Source organism: Coffea eugenioides, chromosome 6 (genome assembly GCF_003713205.1).
Source record: "Coffea eugenioides isolate CCC68of chromosome 6, Ceug_1.0, whole genome shotgun sequence".
NCBI classification, from domain to species: Eukaryota; Viridiplantae; Streptophyta; class Magnoliopsida; order Gentianales; family Rubiaceae; genus Coffea; species Coffea eugenioides.
This window is the reverse complement of record NC_040040.1, coordinates 14,356,104-14,368,033: the sequence shown is the minus strand read 5'-3', so window position 1 is coordinate 14,368,033 and position 11,930 is coordinate 14,356,104. Positions and strand designations below refer to the sequence as shown.

General features: G+C 36.0%; 2 protein-coding genes across 2 annotated transcripts; both read left to right on the top strand.

Moving 5' to 3' along the window:
• The first annotated feature begins 1,429 nt into the window (after positions 1 to 1,429).
• LOC113775064 (tetratricopeptide repeat protein 1) lies at positions 1,430 to 6,141 on the top strand. Its single transcript, XM_027319796.1, has 5 exons — positions 1,430 to 1,928; positions 3,186 to 3,365; positions 4,563 to 4,689; positions 4,917 to 5,030; positions 5,625 to 6,141. Exons 1-5 carry the CDS (start codon positions 1,509 to 1,511, stop codon positions 5,738 to 5,740), a joined length of 957 nt encoding a protein of 318 aa, XP_027175597.1. The 5' UTR covers positions 1,430 to 1,508; the 3' UTR covers positions 5,741 to 6,141.
• Positions 6,142 to 9,382: 3,241 nt separating this feature from the next.
• On the top strand, positions 9,383 to 10,669 carry LOC113773649 (putative F-box/kelch-repeat protein At4g22430). Its single transcript, XM_027318280.1, has one exon. The coding sequence runs from the start codon at positions 9,383 to 9,385 to the stop codon at positions 10,667 to 10,669; it is 1,287 nt and encodes a 428-aa protein (XP_027174081.1).
• The last annotated feature ends 1,261 nt before the right edge of the window (positions 10,670 to 11,930 follow it).

Below are 11,930 nucleotides of genomic sequence, written 5' to 3'. Positions count from 1 at the left end.
TTCTCCGCCTGTCTTCATTTTAACCTGATGTGATTGTGGATGTGTTAGCAATTTGTAATCTTCTCTGCTTTGACAATTTACAGGACCACCCAGAGATCAGAACTTTGATCGGGCAAGTGCTCCATTCCCTGTCGGACGAGGATTGTAGATCTCTGCAATATTGTCACCCCGAAAGTGGGAATCAGATTGGATTTCATTAGGAAGAGGAAAATAGCATTGGCTGGCGAATTTGTGCATCCTGAGTTTAAACTCTTGACACTAGCACTTTGTCTTGAATGTGTCAATATTCAGCTTTATTTTCGAGATGAGAGCTCATCACTTAGGAACATATATTTGCTTACCAATTGACATTTCTTTTATCAAGCTATACTTTCTTTGCTAGATGATGATATGCCAATTGTTCATGCTTTTCAATGACAATGATATTGTTTTCCTTTTTATTTTTTCTTTTTTTTTTTGGGATTAATGTTCTTTCTCTCGAGCAAGGCTAAATGTGGCTGGCTTGAGAATTCAATATTCAATGCTAGAAAGGCGAAAGTAATTTTGCCAAATGGATCCATAAGTAGCTAGATTTATTGTCAAGTACTAGTATTGGACGTCAAAATTGACGCGAACCACAGGCAGCGGAAGGCGTGCCCACGTCAAAATTGATGCGAATCACCAAGCCTTCTGATCACTATTCACAGTTCCTCTTGAATGGTAAGCTCTTCAATGTGAATGAGCATATTGAGGATCACATCAAAAATCCAAGCTCTTCCAGGTGGTTGTGGCTTGTGATTATAGGTAGATAAACAGATATGATATTTGTGCTCCAATCATTGATAATACCACGCTATTTCCTATGTAATTTATGCGTAAGAACATAAAAGAAATTGGAGTGCCATTAATCAAAAAAGTGCACAGCTAATAACATTTTATTCCAGCCCTTGCAGTTAGTCCGGCTGGTTACGTAGTCTAGTAGTTAATAGCAGGATTCGTGATCAATTTCGTGTGCTATTTTGCTGTGTATCATTGGATAAAACTCTATATAGTTTTAGGGAATTAGTCTGATCGAAAAACTGGTGTACCCTTGAGTGAAAAAAAAAAAGAAAAAGACATTTTAGTCTGATACAAATTGAAAGATTGTCCAAGGGATTAAACACTGATTCATGGCTTAAGAGTTAAGATCATTTGGATTTTGGACTTAGTATTCATCAACCCCTAAAGATATGAAAGCCCAATCATGTAGGCTCCGACTTTAATATAGCCCAACAAACCGCAGCAACTATTGGTGTATCTTTCATCACAAAAAAACACAAAGCGGAGAGAGCCCAAACCCAGCAGCCACGTAGATTTGATACGACGACGTATCAATTGCCCTTCACTGAAGAGATGTCTCGAAACCCCCCAAGGCGGCAAGTGCACATGCTTGTAGAAATCTGTGATTTCTTTCAATTCAGTAGAAAGATTTTTATGACAGATTTTTTTTTCTTTTAAGTTGAAAGATTTAAAGGAAAAAGCAGATAAAAATGGTGGTGATTGAACCAGTAGAATCGAATTCAATTGGGGAAAAAGTGGAAAATACGAATGAAAAAGTTCTTCCTAAGACAAAGCCGCCGGTAGTAAAAAGAGACGAATCGACGACGACGTCGTCGCTGGCGGCTTCTTCATCGTCATCATCGGCGGCGAGGATCGTGGAAGAGTCAACATCGCATGGTAATACTGCAGTTGGAGACGCCTCCGATGGGTTCGAAACTGCCAGCGAAGCTGACCTCAACGACGACGAAGACGATCTCGTGGGGGAGGAACAGCGAACGGAAGAAGCTGAAAAGGAAGAAGCTAAAGAGGGAAACAGGGAGGAGGGTCTAGTAGGCTCCAAGGAGAGGGACAATGCTAATGATCAGCATCAGGAGCAGCAAGTGGATTTGAATCAGGAGCAGATTATTGAGGTAATATGAGAACCTCCTTGAAATTCTTTTGTCATTTTATGTATTTTTGTGCTATTTTTTGTAGTTTTTTTTAAAGGAATTTTCATAGTCGGATTGAGCTATATGGAGAAATATTCCGTGGCGTAGAAAATCATTCGTGGATAAATTGATGATGATTTGAGTTGAAGCAGGAGAAATCTTTTTTTTTTCTCAAGGTAAAAAGGAAATTTTAATCATCAAGCTGTAACTGTAGGAAAGACAGTATTAGGAGTTTGTATTGATATGCAGCATGTATAAATGTAAACATGGAGAATTCAGTTTAAATATATGAATAAGGATTTACCTTGGCACTTTAGGCTTGCATTTGTAGTTTTTTTTTTTTTTGGTGGTGAGGAATTGTGACTACCCTTGAGCTATTTTGATCCTCAATTACAGTTGTAGTTTTTTGGGTTAGAGGGGGTCAAAATAAGAAAGAGTTACATTTTGCTTAGTTAATTTTAAGATGAGTTTCACTGTGGGACACCTCATAGCGCATGTCTGCTGGAACTTGTTATGAAAAGGCGGAGGACTAGCGAATCAATTTTTGTCCATGCTTAAGAGAGAGAGGCTAAAAGTCTGCACCACGTATTGTTTCATGGTTGTATTGCAAAGAACTTGGGACTGACTTCAGTCTCTTTGATGTTATCTTGGCTATGCGAAGGCAATCTTGTTATTTGGTTTCTTTGCTGGATAGGATGGTTGCTTGAGGGCAATCGATTTCTGAAAATGCCTAGTCTTATGTTGTCAGTTCCTCTGCTATATCTGGTCAACTGTGGTGGAGATTTAGATTGATCTGATTCTTTTCCAGTGGTTAAGGTTCTTTTGCTTTATAGTTTGGTTAGAATCTCACTTGTGATATTGTTATGCACTCTTGTTGATGATGAATAAGAGTTCACTTAATAAACAAAACAAGAATCTGCCTTGCTTATCCTCATTGTAACCTCAAAAGGTAAAAGAAGAAATATTTTCCCTTCTTGAGAACAAGTGGCCTTGTTTCAATGTTTCGTTGCTCTCATTCATTTTGACCTTTTCTTGTACAGAAGGTTTGTGTTTGGTGATGATTCATTTGGTAATGTTTTCTAACAGTAGAGAGATGTTAGAATATCTTAAATTTCCTCATTAGTGTCTTGGAATCCTATTGTTCTGTTATTGCCTTGGTTCTTTTGGTAAACTCCTCCAGATGTATTTTTTGGTAGATGTTCTTGTCATCTCTTAAGCTTTCTATTCTTTTTGGAGCAGAAAGCATTAGCAGAAGCAAATGATGCAAAACTTGAAGGCAATACATTGTTTAAGGATGGTCAGTATGAAGAGGCATTGTCTAAGTATGATATTGCTTTACAAGCTGTGTCTAGTATACCAGAATCTGTTGAACTACGCTCAGTATGCCATGCAAATCGTGCTGCGTGTTATTCCAAAATGGTAAGCTCTCATATTATTGAGTTGATATATGGTAAAATTGGCATTTTGCATGTCTTTCTTAAAAGTTGCTCTTTCGCTTTCTATTTCTTTATGATCTGGGCATGCATATTTGCTTGTTGTAATCAATAGATAGCGGTTGATCTGGGTTATCATTGGCCTGTGAGTGTAAAACATCAATATTTTGTTATAGAAGCTCTCTCTCGCTCTCTCTCTCTCTCTCTCTCTCTCTCTCACACACACACACACACACACACACAGAGCATTGGATGGAACTTGATGCGAATTCTAAATATATTATTGTTGTAAAACATGTATGTAGCTAATATCAGAAACAAAGGCTTTCATTTCTTTTAAGGAAAAATGTTGTTGTTGCTGCTATTATTGTGTCGCAGAAAAAGTTTAAACATTTAATTTCTCCTTTCGCATGATTAAAGGTTTTGTTGGATTTTCTTCACTGGTGGCCTTCTTGTCTAGGCTCTGGACACATGAAGTCTGAATTTGAATAATTTATTAGACAGAAGATTAATTGGCTCTGATATTGATATGCAGCTGTTTCTCTTACTTTTTCTACCCTTGTTCTTCTTCTTTCCGGAGCCAAGTGTAACTTTTGTGGTTAACGTTTGATTTAAACCGGACAGCAGATGGATTTAAATCTTGACAAAGTAGGCAAGTTGGCCATGGTAACCTGCTATGTCTTGTATGTAATCTCCTTAGCATGTCAATGGTGGATGTGGAAGAAAGTCTGTTAGCTATTCCAAGTAAGGTCCAAGATCTATTTTCATCAATCTGGCTCACTCCATCTGATTTGAATCATTAAAACTGGAAATGATTTTTTCAGCTCATATGGGTAGACAATATGTTATTAACCTTTATTGTTGAGATACACGGTACATATCTTATTATTGTTCACAATTTGTTGGAAGAGAATTTTGTCCGCATATTATAACTAGTTCTCCATCAAAACATTCTTTCTCCTCAGTTAGAGAGACTCTGTATGTTTAAGCTCCTCACCAAGTACCTTGTTGGTGGTTGATGCTACAGTAGCCTCCTTTATCTGTTGATACCTGTTATGTGATTCTCAAATAACTTCTAGTATGATAGCCTTATTTATGCAGTGCATGCTCTGCTTATCTCATGCATTGATAAGTTTCCAACTGAAGTTTGATGAAGTTATATTGTTGTTTTTTTTTTTAACAGAAAAAATTTGAGGATACAATTAAAGAATGCACAAAAGCATTGGAGCTAAACGCTAGCTACATAAAAGTTTTGCTTAGAAGAGCAGAGGCACATGAAATGTTGGAACATTTCGAAGAAGCCATTGCAGGTATGTGGGTGTGAGATTTTGAATATCTTATTGTCAATCTTGTGCTTATAAGAAGATTTATCCTGAATTTATGATGGCTTTGTGGATTTCAATGCCTCGATTCTTTCTTTCTCTCTCTCTTGCTCTTGAAACATTTGGTCAATGCCGTTCATTAATCTTCTCGTAGATTGCATATGGGTTCTCAAAATTTCTTGTTTCCTATGCTGATTGTTTATTACAATACACAGATATAACAAAAGTTTTGGAAGTTGACCCATCACATGACCAAGCTAGAAGACAGATTGTTCGCTTAAAGCCATTGGCAGATGAAAAGCGCGAAAAGATGAAGGAAGAAATGATTGGTGAGCATTGTTAACATTTGGTAGTATGAACTTATATGGATAGTTGCTATTAAATGGCGACATTTTTGCTCTTTTATGTGTCGATATAGAAATGTTTCATTTTGCCTGAAGAAAACATGTTTGAAGGGAGAAAATTGGGGAAGGAGAGGATCTGGAATTATCAGATAAAATACTGGGGCATCTAAGCTCTTTGGGGTGTACCTATGCTGCATTTAGTGATCTTGATTAAATACGATAACAGTATTGTAGTTTCACCGCTCAAATTGTAAATTTTGGACCTGATAGTATGATAATAGAACGACTCCAATCCTATTTCATACACTTTCTGAACTTCTGATCTTGGTTGCTCTGCGTATGCAAAAGGCGTTATTGTGTTGCACTTTCTCTGTTGCTTGTGACTTCATTCTTGCGTTTATGGGTCTTATCTGCTTTCGTATTCTATTTTCCCTGTTAAGCGCTTCAAGCAAGGATAGTTCATTTTTGTATGTTTAACAGTGAAAGTATTGTAGGATAACAAATGCTTTCCAGCTTTATATATATCTTGAATTGCGATTGCATCTCTCACTGTAGTTGAATCATTTACCTTTTGAGCAGGGAAGCTGAAGGAAATGGGAAATTCCCTTTTGGGTCGATTTGGAATGAGTGTTGACAATTTCAAAGCTGTCAAAGATCCAAACACTGGTTCATATTCTGTTTCATTTCAGCGCTAGTATGGATATCCTGTACAAACGTCAATATATACTCTCTTAGTTTCTGGCGCCATGGATCAGAGGGACAAAACCTTGATGAAGGGTATTGTGTCACAATGCTGCTTTCCGGCATATGATTATGTTTGTACATTTGACTCTATTTAAAAAAATGTTGGAAGATATTTTGGCATGATATGGATGTGTCAATGTTTGAGTTTACTGGAATTTGTTCATACTTGTTGCTTGTCATTAGTCCTTTTAGTTTCTCCTGGCGACTGGGTGGAGTTTTCATGTCTTTGATACTGTGTTGGAGAGCATCTTAAGATGCAATATAATTTATATTATCAATTCCTATCTTTGCCATGATCTGCTCAGCATAGAAAGAAATTGAAGAACCAGCGAGTATAGGGATTCAGTTTTCATATCTTTATTTTGCCCCACCTGATTATTGGTTAATTTTGACTAGATGTAACTCAAATATAAAGTCAATTGTTTTCTCGGCTGAAACGTAAGGCTTGATTTTTCTTACTGTGTCTTGTCGTTCTCACTTCTCCATTTTGAAAGATTTCTTTTAAACGTTGGATAGAATAAGTGCCTTTATTGTCTCACTCAGACGCAAGTGAATTGTCACTTGCGTGTGAGTAAGGCTAGAATCCTGAACGTTGTCTTCTTCATTGGGGTTTTTTCCAAACTATAGATAATTCCCCAAACCCTTCTCTCATAGGTTTTTTCCCCTGTAATCCCTGGCTCCATAGTTGGCCAGAGAGCACTAAGCTACTATGATAAATAAGTTTTCAGCTGGTGAAATGGCACATTGAGTTTTGAAAAACATAAGCGACTTTGAAAAAAACGATAATTGGGTTTTAATATGATAAATCATGACTTGCAGTTTTTACTTGTCAAGACTCAAGACCATAAAACACATGAATAAAATTTAAAAGAAATTTTTTATTATGTGCAGTGTCTAAATTCTTAAAGTTGTAAATATAATACAAAGAAAGTTCATCAACCTCTTGGCCCTTGAACTATATACCCCATTTGCAGAAATAATTCAACCTTTATGAACAAAATTAAAAACAAATGCAATATCCCCAATGTGAGAATAAAGAATACAATTTCTTTTCTTTTTTTTTATTTTAAGAACACAATTCTAAATCTCTTCATGAACCATATATATATATATATATATTGGTTTTGATTGTTGCTCATTTTCTTGGGACAGGCTGTTAAGACGATAATTCAAGGACGTGAAAACTGAAAACATGCCCAAAAATACAAACGTATCTAACTATAATAGAAGAACCAGTTGGTTCTTACTGTAGCTACTCAACTGCTGTCACGTGACTCTTTAGGAGTTCAAGCTTGCATTTCTTTTGCTAACTTGATCTTTGTTCCCCTAATGTAGGAATTCATGTGGGCTATGGAATAATCATGTGATATAAAGTATGATGACAGAAAAGACAGTCTAACCAAATGCTACCAAGGAAAAGGGAATAGTAAATCCGACAAATTGTAGTGCTAATTTATTGTTTTTCTTGTTTGTGTATTGGTTTGTGCATATAAATAAATGGATGAAATTTATTATATAGTTAACGTAGAGCATTAAAATTAAATACGGAGCCTAACAACTCTAAATATAAATGCAAGGTTATTTATTTAAAAAGAAATATGAGGGTATCATTGTGAGAATTTGTGCTTTAGTTTTATTTTACTTTTGTAGATTTTTTGTTGTTTGAGATTTAGAGAAAAAAAAAACACCGAGAAATTATATCTTTGTAATCGTAGAATAGAGCATACATTAAGATAATTTATTTCGTAGCATTATAATTGGATTGAAGCAAAGGGCTAACAACTATGATTGTAAATCCACTATTAAAGAAACTGTCAAAATTTATATTTTTGCGATGAGAGAAAAGGCACATTAAACAAAATTCATTTCATGCTCTCATGATCAAAGAAAAAAGAAAAAAATTAGCGAGTCTTAGTGTAAATGTAGCTTTATTTATAATTTGTGTATAGTATTAAATTAAAATTATAAATGCAACCTTATTTATTTTGAGAGTAAATATAACTATCTTATGTGTTTGAGAAAAAAATCTAATATTTTAGTGTTGAAAAAAATGTATAAAAGAAAGAGAACCCTTTTATTTTTCTTTTTCTTTTATAAAATTAATTCTTCTTTATTAGTGAATTTTCATTTATCACCTGTTATGTTCTTAGTTACCATTCGATTGTAAAGTTAACACACAGCTTTATGGCGCACTTTGCTAAAGTTTAAAACCTTTGACCATCATTTTGCAAACGTTGTCCTTGGATTTTTCTCTTCTTCTTGCATAGGATGATAATACAGATCATGTTTTGTTGTTCTACTGCCTTGAATTACCTAATGTGATTGAATGTTTGCTATTTCTCTTGAAGTTAGATTGTACTTTGTAAAAATACTTGCCATGTGATCAACTATTAGCTGTGCTTTTATCATACCTCCACCATTATATTAGAGCCAAAAGCAATGGGTTAATTTACTTATTATTGACTCTTTTTTTTAGATGTAAATCTTTATAATAGGAAACATATAAACTAGATTAAGCTTAAAAGCTTTTCTTATTTTTCTTCCTTCTCATTTCCACAGAATAGAAATGAATAGCTCTGAAGTTCCTCATCCTTTTCTTGCTTGGTAAGATTTTATTTGCGTTGTTTCTTTGTTACTATACTTATTCAGCCATTTGTTAGCATGCTAACAGAATGTTTTCTGAAATGTTTGATGCCTCTGTTTTGTAGAATTTAGTTCGGTTTCGGCATACTACTGGAAACTTGCCTGTTTATTGCCCGATTAAATGTTACTTAGACAATTATTTTCGGTGGAGTTCCTTATCAGTTAATCAGTTATAGTTTGATAACTTTGATTGCAAACAACTGGACCATAACTAAAAAATGATGTATAAGCTTTAACAAGTATCATTGTATATGTTTCCAACACTTTTGATTATCAAGTTTAACGATTAAACTGAAAGAAATCTTGGTGGGTTATTTAACGTACTTTTTTCCTGTTAGTCTTTCTTGTTGCTTTCTCTTGCTTTGACGTTGGATGATTTTCATAATTGTTAGTTAAAAATACTAAAGTTGTCTGCAATTACCCAACTATATATATAGGTACTTAAGAAAAAATAAAAAAAGAAACATTTTGATGATTATTAGCTCAAAAATTAAACAAAGGCTGCATATTAAAATAAATAGGTACAAACAATTCATTATATTTTTCCAAGATTATGATTGCACTTGAAAGCTTTTGGATGGGCACTGACCGTGCATGGCACAACCAACCTCAACTAGCAACCAAACAAACCTAAAAACACATAAATGTGCCCTACCCGACAAAGTAACAAACTGATGGTGGCGGCTTTTCCTATAATAAGAAAAACAATCGAAACTGTGTATAATTTCTTCCCTTCTCGGCTTGCCGCAACTTGCAGTCCATAGGAGGCTTTTTGGATGCCATGCCATCAATCATCAAAAAGTGAGAATTAGAGCCGTGCCTTGCATTTTGCGTGGAACTGCAAATCGACGGGCCCCATAAAATCATTGCCCCGTAAAATCATCTAAATCCTCTAGTTCGAGTAAGAAGACAGCATCTGGGATCGTAGTCCCGTTCCTCCGCCGGCGGAGATGGATAGTGGTAGAGAATGTGGCACTGGATTAGCTTCGAAGTCAGGGTTACCTTATATTCCAGAATCGGTGGTGGTTGAATTGCTTATCCGTTTGCCAATGAAGTGTGTCTTTAGATGCAAGTGCGTCTGCAAACAATGGCGCTCCCTGATTGACGCTCCTTCCTTTGGACATGCTTTTTCAAGAATTGCATCACCATTTACGGCTGCACAACCAAAACTCTGGACGCTTCTTTATAAATGTATACATGGGGAAGAAATTCGTCATGAGCACGGGTTTTTCAGGAATTTATTTTCAAATGATGTCGGTGTAGCCTGTCTTACCAAGTCTGATCTTCCTCCTTCCGCACAGGCTCATGGAACTGATGTATACGGAATACTTGATCACATTATTGCCATGGACGGTAACGGGCTATTGTTATGTGGCTCAAACTCCGGGTGGGATTTAGGTCGCTATTATATTCTGAATCCCATCACTAAGCAGTATGTTGGAATTCCACCATCAAAGCGTCCCTTTGCTCATTGCCGTGTAGGGTTCATCAGCCAGGTGAAAGATAGTGTTGTCACTAGTTACAAAGTAATACGACTTGAAGATGGTGGGGGAAGAACCAGCATCCTCAAGCTTGATATATTCTCTTCTGAAACTGGTGAATGGAGGGATATTGAAATTCCTTTTCAGCAAGTACTTCAACTTTTCCCTCTCTGGAAGATGCCTGTTGTTTTAAAAGAAATATTGCATTTTATGGATAGGAAACTTGGAATTTTAGCTTATGATCCTTATAAAGGTCCTCATTCTTATCGGATTATACAACTTCCGGGGGACATAGACAGAGAATGGAGCAAAAGCGTTGGTACAAAAGGTATACTCTTTGATGTCCATCATGGGCGTTTGAGATTTTTTGTAGGCTCTAATGCTTATAATGATGGATATAGGATAAGTATGTGGACGCTCAGTGACTATGAGGAAGGGCTTTGGTTATTGGAGCACCGTATCAACCTAAGGGAAGCTGCATGTGATAGTTCTTATCTTCGTTCATCACGTTTGGTGCCAATAGCTTTTCACCCATATGATTCTGATACTGTGTATCTTGGGTATGAAGGAAGCTTTCTCTCCTATGATTATCAAAGTCAACAATTGCTAGAGCTGGATGATAATGTCACTTTACCAACGGATAATGTAACTTTGAGAAAGGAAATCCAATGGTGTTTTGTCTACCGCTTCATGCTTCCCCTGTGGCCAGTCTCAATTCAGGCATCTACCATCAAGGTCCAGGAAAATGAGGTATGATTTTGCTATTCAGGAGTTTTAAGTTTTGCGGATTTGCCACTGATAGCTTCATAGATTTAGTTGAGTTGTCATTTATGTTCCGAGACACAATATTCGGTAGACTAGGAGATATACATGCCATTTTTTTTTCTTTTCTGCGGATAATTGTGAGTCCATTGATAGATTAATTTGCATATGAATGGTATTTCAATATTTTTTTCATTATTTTATTTTTCTGCAGCTGCATAGTGGGCAAGTGTGCCCTTTATCTAGTTGTCAGTTGTCACACTTAATTGCTGTTGTTGCTTTGATCTCCCCTGTCCGAACAGAAATTATCAGATATTAAGATGCCTAACATTGTAGTTTTGTTTCTTCCTCTATGATCACTATTTTCGTGAAGTTAGATGTTTAATTTGCCTAAAAACAGACTACTTATTTGTTTGTTATTAGACTGCAAAGGGGTTGTAGCCATTATCTTTGTTGATAAGAGCATGATTGTGAGAAACAAACAAGGGTAGGCTATTGATAATCGATGATGGTTACTCTTTGAAGTCCTGAAGTTTTAGGGACACATAATGGAAAAGGAAAAACTAATGTGTCACTTATGACTTGCTTGTATTATTCCTACCCCTCTTTTATATATGCTTTTTTTTTCCCCTCCCCTTTTCGTTATGTGGTTTCTTTATTTACTAAAAGCATCTTTCTTTCCTCTATATACAGGTACCAAAAGCTAGTTGCTGTCTCTAAAGGTTAGTGATCCTTGAAGTGATTTTGGTAGGACTTTGGTCAGAAAAATTAAGCAGATGATGGTACAGACATTCTCTATTTCATGAAAAGCTTCTATTTCAGTATATTCTCTTAGCTATCATCTTGGTTCTCCTTAATTTCGTCCGCATAAATGGCTGCAAGGTCTGAGCTCCGAATCTGCTTCTTCGTCAGTTGTTACTGGCCCGGAATGAGCTAGATGTTTGTGGTATTGTCAAATTTTTATGACGCGCCTGTCGTGGAGATGAAGGATTTGCCATAGATTAATTGTTCTTGAAGCATATTTAGAGTGCTCTTCTGATATTGGAAGATGTAATATCTGACTTCTAGATTCCCTCGCATGTCTCAGACATTTGATGGCAACTTTGTCATTCGTAAACTCTGGTTCCTCCAAGATTTAAGCAGTTCCAAGAATAATTCTGATATGCATGCTTTTTTGTTTTTTGTTTTTGGGGTTTTCGATACATGAAAAGCTTCTATTTCAGAATATGCTTCAATGGTTAGTCACTTGGTTGAT

Bases quoted from the DNA above. Each gene is read 5' to 3' on its own strand.
- LOC113775064 (XM_027319796.1), top strand. From the start codon at position 1,509: ATGGTGGTGATTGAACCAGTAGAATCGAATTCAATTGGGGAAAAAGTG. The intron at 3,366-4,562 runs GTAAGCTCTCAT...TTTTTTTAACAG, and splicing joins CTGCGTGTTATTCCAAAATG to AAAAAATTTGAGGATACAAT. The intron at 5,031-5,624 runs GTGAGCATTGTT...CCTTTTGAGCAG, and splicing joins GATGAAGGAAGAAATGATTG to GGAAGCTGAAGGAAATGGGA.
- LOC113773649 (XM_027318280.1), top strand. From the start codon at position 9,383: ATGGATAGTGGTAGAGAATGTGGCACTGGATTAGCTTCGAAGTCAGGG.